This window comes from Protomyctophum bolini, assembly GCF_963924005.1.
Source record: "Protomyctophum bolini genome assembly, chromosome: 11".
Taxonomy (NCBI): Eukaryota; Metazoa; Chordata; class Actinopteri; order Myctophiformes; family Myctophidae; genus Protomyctophum; species Protomyctophum bolini.
In genome coordinates this window covers 22,680,349-22,687,241 of record NC_137872.1, presented here as the reverse complement: position 1 = coordinate 22,687,241, position 6,893 = coordinate 22,680,349, and the positions used below count along the sequence as shown (strand labels likewise).

Below are 6,893 nucleotides of genomic sequence, written 5' to 3'. Positions count from 1 at the left end.
GGCTTTCACTGAACTGTGTCTGCCACCTTTTGTCCACCCCTTTGGACCCCTCTCTTATGCTATCTGGCATACATTATCCAGTGCTCAGAGTGCCATACTAATTAGTGCAAACAAAAGTGAATGTAAAGAAAGACATTTTACCCCATATTTGTCAATAGCCCCCTTAAAAAATTTACAAAAATAAAAAATAAATAAAAGTGTCCTTAATGTTTAGTAAATGTTGTTCCCTGTGAATTCCTCGAGGAAACACTGTTTGTGTATGCTCTGACTGTGTTGCTATAACAACCTGGCAGTGTGCATATTGTTCAATTTGTCTCAGAGTGAAAAAAGTCTTATTATAGGCACACAGGCTTAACATATTTTTCTGCAGAGACCTTGGAGGGAATGGCATAGCTAAAGTGCACAAGAACGCTGTACATTGAGATAAGCAGCTGCGCTTTCCATAAATATCCCAATAAGCATCCAGTTACTTTCTCTCTCTGGCAATTTAGTCAGCAGGGGTAATAAACATGAAAGCTCCACTTGCTGATTTAGGCTAGCAATTAAAGCTTGGAATTAAAAAGCTATAGGTCACGTATGGAAAGTTTGGAAACTGAGAAATGCTTCACTTGATTTGCAGCTTCATAGTAAAGTTAATTATGGAACTGTGATGCACCGTGAAAGCGATAGAACATGACTTCTTATATGGACTTCCTATAAAAATTGTTTTAAGTTTAAAACAATTAAGTTTAGGAAGAAATATTTGAACTGGTATTTATATGTGTAGACCTACTTGTGTATTGCCATAGCCATATACAGCCATACAGTAACGTATATAAAGTTGGACAGTTGTGAAACACTGACATTGGAGTTTATGATGACAGATTAAGTGGGAAATGCAGATAGAATATTGGAAATTATATATTTTTTTCTTGGAAATGTAATAATCTTTGTGCAGCAGTATAGGCTATGGAAGTATGGATTGACGTGGGCTATAGACCTGCTGTAAACCAAACATTCTGTTCAAATAGGCCTATTTGAGTATTTGACTTGTAATCATTAAATGTAGGCATATGGTAGGCTACCAGGTAGGCCTACTAGGCTCAAATCATGCAATGACAGCTACATCTGCCCTGCAGGCTCTCATCTCTTGATAGCCTTTACAGAGAGTAGCAGTGCTGTCCACTCCTATAGGCTAGTAGGTAGCAGGTCCTACATCTCATTTTATGACGATTAAATTATGAACACTCCTGGCTGTCTTTTCATAGGCCTATCAGCTGTCAAAAAACCCTCTCTATTCAATTGATGTATCTAGGCCGGGCTAGGCTATCGTGCTGCATTTATCGCACGATGGTGCGATTGCTATAGCTGAAATCAGATCTTGTCTGCAAGAGACACCGTCCTACTACGGAGTATAAATGAGGCATTACCCCCACCCCCCGCCACCACAAAGTCAAACAGGATGAGGCCGGGGGCCCTTTTGTTCCAACATAGTTCACTTTTGAGTTGCCAAGCACGGCCAAAGTGGAATTTCTTTCCCTCGATCTATCGACAACGGTGGACACACTGCGAAAACGATGGGAAACTACGTTTTTAAGTGGATTGTAACGGTTTGCATGTTCTATTTGGGTAAGAGGCAATTCAATGGGCTACGGGGTTTTATAATTAGTTAGAACCGTTAGATTATTAAGTGAGTTAGTTCGTTCCAGTATCCTGTTATTTTCATCTAAAAGCCGACAGTATAGGCTATAGCCTAGAGATCCCCATCAGCACATGTAAAAGTGAAATAAACATTGTTGCAAGTGTGAATTTTAGGCTAAACATGGTGCTTGAGTATAACACAATTACATAATGACTAGTTTGTATGCAGATAGATATGAACAGGGCTGAGTGGATGGATGGTGGGTAGCCTAAGTTTATAGTCAAGTTGACAATAATTGCTATCTTATATGCACTATATGCAGTGTCAGGTGAAGGATGCTCCCTGGTCCTCAAACCTTCCAGGGTTGTGGTGGCGTTTGGGGAGCCTGTGTCAGTCAACTGTGAAGCTGTACGCCCAGTGCGTGTTCTGGGCTGGGAATCAGCCATTGGCGCAGCCCATACTCAACAGGATCTGTCTGTCCAGTGGAAGGTAGACAGTCTCATTGACTGGATTGAAGAGCCCATCTGTTACGGAGTATTTTTCACCGCCCCGAGGCAATGTGAGGAGAAACTCAACCTCATCCTCTACAGTAAGTTCCTCCCTTTAAGGTGTGTAGTTTACAGTAAACATGAATCAGCTCTGAGGAAGTAAATACCACAAATATGGATCATGTCTGTGACACTGACACAGCACACGCACTAATATTGCAAAAATACCTGTGTGTTCATTTAGAAACTCCAGACAGTGTCTCCATAAGTGCTGTGAACCACACTGGTCCAATGGTAGAGGGAAAAGAGTACCAACTGCTCTGCGAGGTCCAGAATATTGCTCCTGTTCAATACCTCACGCTGAGGTGGTATAGAGGGCAGACTGAGGTTTATAACCACTCCTTCGCAGACCTCACACCTTCCTCCCCTGTGCAAGTGTCTTCTATTCTCATGGTCACTCCGTCCAAAGCTGACAACGGAGTACAGTACAGGTGTGTTGCAGAGCTTGATCTGGGGCCAGAGGGACCACACCCTCCTCCTACGGTGTCTTCTGAGCCTCTTAATGCCTCTGTACACTGTGAGTCAAGAGCCAATGCACAAGCTGCTGTATTATAAGTTATTTAATGAGTACTGTTTGTGAAAGTATTCAATGTTGGGGCTGCATGCAGTAATCCCAATGACCCTCTTCCTAGATCCCCCAACATTCCTCAATCCTGAGCAGGAAATGTTTGACTTTGAAGTGGATGCAGAGGTCAGCTTAGACTGCAGTGCTACAGGAAATCCCACACCTGTATACACCTGGCAGTCCTCGGTTTCTATGCCAGAGACATCAGAGGACCAAGCTGTCTTTACATCCTCCTCAATGCTCCCAGGAACATATACCTGCACTGCCTCTAATAGACTGGATAAGAAGAGCAAGCAATTCATCATCAAAGAAAAGTCTAAAGGTAAAATCAGCTATTGTGTAGATTTTCGTCTTACACAAACATTAAATTCCCATTGACAATGAATGGATGATGTTTGATGATAAGAGCGCCCCTCACTTTACATGCATGGGTGTGCTTTTTTTAAAAAATTTCTAAATGGGTAAATAAATGAACACTGTGTGGAATGTGGACTCTGTAGTGTGCACTGTAAATGATTGCTATTCATTTTGCATGAATGTTACAGAAATGTTTGTTGTTGTTTTACACAGGTGCGTAAAACAAGGACCACTGTGCTGCATGGAAATAAAAGAAGTGTTCCCCTAAAGAAACTGAAATGGTGCTACCCATTTTGGAAGGAGAGTAAAACAATCAACGTCTACCTAGCATGTATTCCATGGCTCAATTATATTTAAGAGGATGTTATTGTTATTGTTCAGAATTCATTTTAGGGGAAGCGTATAGACTAATTAATGATTGGTAAGGTAATTGTACATTATTCGTGGCTGTCTTAAAACAAAGGTGTGTGCACTGTGCAGTATCAAATTTGGAATTCACTAATATTGTCCTAATTTTAGTAATGTAGCCTACCGGTATACTCTCTAAAATGTTATACAGTGATTACATTATGTAATATGATTACAAAAGCATGCACTTTAAGTTATAGTACTAATAATTAAATAATATTTAATTATTGATTATGGGAAATAACAAATTTAGATTAAAGACAATGTGTTATAACATTCAGGCATAGATAGGTTGATGTTATTTGCCATCATTGTAAATAAGAACTGTTTCTTAATTGTTTATCTTTATAAATAAATAATAGATCATTAAAGGTGATATTTAAGAATGAGATTTACCATCATCATCATCATCATCATCATCATTATCATTATAGGCTCTTACTCTTAAACTGTGCCACCCCTTTTAGTTCTGTTTGCAACGTAAAATCAATACAGTGTGGCAGCATTTGGTGAGCATTCCGTTAATTTGTTTACATTACAGGTTTCTCACATACATGTATATGCAAAACAAGACAGCATCATGTATGCTATGTGGATAGTGGATACATCTATTGTAGGCTACTATACTGAGTGACTGCAAGTAAATGAAGTTGGACTAGGGCTTGATAGGCATGTGCAGACTGCAGAGCAATGTGTAACATGATGCATTGTTGTTAGATTATTTTTGGCAGGCAACACCATTTAGCCTACCACTCGTTTAGTATTGAGCATGGGGCAGCAGTGTTGTTCATTTTATTTGTATTTTTATTATTTTTTCTCTGACAGAATCTAGTTGTTTTTGTTTAGTTTTCATTTTTATTTATCTACTGTTCTACAATCCGGTCCAGTTGGTGGAGGTAGTGCACATTTGGTTTGCAAAACGCCAATAAACACAAAAGAAGAAGAAGTGTTTTTCTCACGTGATCAAAACAATCATGTAGCCAGCCTGCGCCAGAAACCCCATAAAGAAGAAACAGAAATTCACGCTGCTAGCAGGAGCACCAGTTTCGTCTTTTGTGACAACTTTATGGCAAACTAAACCATCCAAGGTGGGATTAAGCACGCTGTGCACAATAAAGTACTGTTATTGTATTTTAAATATTTCAACCCATTTTGTGCGCATAAATAAACGTCGTGATGAGTATGAGTTCCATGGTGCGTCATAACAACACTACAAGTTACAATGTCTGAATGTCATAACTCACTGATTTACATTTCAGATATGCCAAATAAAGACGTGTGTCAGAAGCAAGCATGTGCAATTCAAACGTGTTTGCAAGGTACATTAATACTTCTCTTATGCTGCATGTTTTTATTTCTGCTTAAACTATAAACTCGAGTAAAAATTGTTCTTTAATTACTGCCTTTTCCCCTCTATTGCAGCTAACAAATACAAGGAGAGCATGTGTCAGGATTTGATCAAGGACATGCGTCGATGCTGTGATCATCTCTTTGGTAACCACTCCATCTGCTGTGAGGGATTCTTGAGGGACCAGAAGCCTACAGTGAACAGGGCCACATAGATAATAACAGTATTGTTGTGATGGTCATACCTGCCCACACCTAAATTTAGCTGGAGACCCAGATTTCTTACACTCCTGCTGTGCGTGGTTGGTTCGGTTGGGTTGCCCAAAGATGATCATGATCTCCAAAAATCAGAGGCAAAGTTAACATGCATTGATAACAACATCATCAGTCAGTATGGAGTGGTGTCATTATTGTTACACACACCACATTAATAGGCTGCCAAACAGGGCCTTACCCTAGCCGCAATTAGCAACTCTAGATTTTTTTATAATGGGATGAATCTAGATTTGCAATACACTCCATTGACTCCCCATTCAACCAATTTGCTTTTGCGATCTGCTTGTATTAAACAACGTAAATCTCACCAACATTGCAGCTGTAGGGCAAGCTTGAATTATCCTCTTTCAATCTGCCAAGCATTTGTTTCATAAAAATCCACCGTAGACATGTTATGAGATACTTTCTGTCAAGAAATTCTCTGCAGGTGATGCACTCGTTGAAGTCACTGCCAAACTCCAACACTTAGAAAAAGAATCAGAGAATTTCTTGACAGAAAGTAGCTCATAACAGGTCTACATTGGATTTTGTGAAGCAAAAGCTTGGCAGATTGAAAGAGGATAATTCAAGCTTGGCCTAGAGCTGCAATGTTGGTGAGTTGAAGCAAATTGGATGAATGGGAGTCAATGGAGGGTACTGCAACTCTAGATTCATCGCATTTCTAGACAAATCTAGAGTTGCAAATTGTGGCTAGCCTTACCCCCACTCCAGAAAGTCTCCTGATTTTTCAGAGTCTACCGGTAATGTTGGCAGGAACTTCCAACTCAGTGATGATGGTTGTGCATGGATTATGTAAATACTTGTTATGTAATGTTGACATGTTGTTATGCCCAAAGGCTATATTTAGCACACGGCATGAATCCATCATAATTACTCTTAATGTGAGTTAATTTCCTCCAGCTATGAGCTATTATGGATAGGCTACCATTAATCCTATGACCTGACATACTGTACACTTTCTAAATTCTTTGAGGAATTCCTCTTCAGTCATGTGCTCTCCACTCCTGTTGCTGCCATGATTACAGCCTTTGCGCCTTCATCTCCTGCCCTGTGGCTTTTCTCTAGATGGCTCTAGGCCTTCCTCTCAGTCTCTATCTTGCCTTGCCGGGTTACCATGTTAGAGCATGTTTAGGGATTTATCTATTATGTGATTATCTGGAAAGTTGATGACTAGCAGAATTGATTAGTTCTGACTGCAGACTGATTACATCACATCACAAGTGGGTGAAGTTGCTAGTTGTAGGATACTGTATTGACTGTAGGCTTTGTATAATATTTTGCTATAAAAACATCTATATTTGCAACCCTTTGGGAGCCCTTCTACTATTGAGTACAACATTTCATGATATTGATGATGATGATAAAGTATGTCGAGTCGAGTGGTGCGGTCAAGCAGCAGCAAGGCAATACTATTTCCACTCCTGTCATCACAACCTTGAGTATGGAAAATGTTGCTGATGGATGAAACCTGATTTCCAAAATGTAAATAAGATTTATGGTTTATGAGAAACTTCTAACACAGGCACAGTTTTGTCATAATACCGTAGTTGAATTTCCAGTGTTTCAAATTATATGATGCCCTGTCTTTAAACGTCTTGATCTGAGTTTTTTTTCTTCTTCCAATGCTGATCTAAAGTATTTGATGGCAGCAAAATGAATGCGCACAGATTTTTGTTTGGGATGTTGACTAACAATGTAACAAATTGTAATCCTATAACATTAAATGGCTTTAAGACAAAGATCAAGTTTCATGATTATTGCATCTGACTTG

At 39.5% G+C, this 6,893-nt stretch overlaps 1 protein-coding gene and 1 long non-coding RNA gene across 2 annotated transcripts; both read left to right on the top strand.

The window, feature by feature from the left end:
- Nucleotides 1-1,451: 1,451 nt before the first annotated feature.
- On the top strand, nucleotides 1,452-3,858 carry LOC308324238 (vascular cell adhesion protein 1-like). The gene is made up of 5 exons (XM_080776236.1): nucleotides 1,452-1,608; nucleotides 1,944-2,210; nucleotides 2,354-2,686; nucleotides 2,802-3,056; nucleotides 3,305-3,858. The coding sequence occupies exons 1-5, from the start codon at nucleotides 1,557-1,559 to the stop codon at nucleotides 3,310-3,312; spliced, it is 915 nt and encodes a 304-aa protein (XP_080632362.1). The 5' UTR covers nucleotides 1,452-1,556; the 3' UTR covers nucleotides 3,313-3,858.
- Nucleotides 3,859-5,065: 1,207 nt separating this feature from the next.
- LOC308323572 lies at nucleotides 5,066-6,863 on the top strand. The gene is made up of 2 exons (XR_013964822.1): nucleotides 5,066-6,167; nucleotides 6,255-6,863. It is a non-coding gene; the product is annotated as an uncharacterized lncRNA (long non-coding RNA).
- The last annotated feature ends 30 nt before the right edge of the window (nucleotides 6,864-6,893 follow it).

Coding starts and splice junctions, on each gene's coding strand:
- LOC308324238 (XM_080776236.1), top strand. CDS start 1,557: ATGGGAAACTACGTTTTTAAGTGGATTGTAACGGTTTGCATGTTCTAT. Junction 1,609..1,943: donor GGTTTGCATGTTCTATTTGG/GTAAGAGGCAAT, acceptor CACTATATGCAG/TGTCAGGTGAAGGATGCTCC. Junction 2,687..2,801: donor TCTTAATGCCTCTGTACACT/GTGAGTCAAGAG, acceptor CCCTCTTCCTAG/ATCCCCCAACATTCCTCAAT.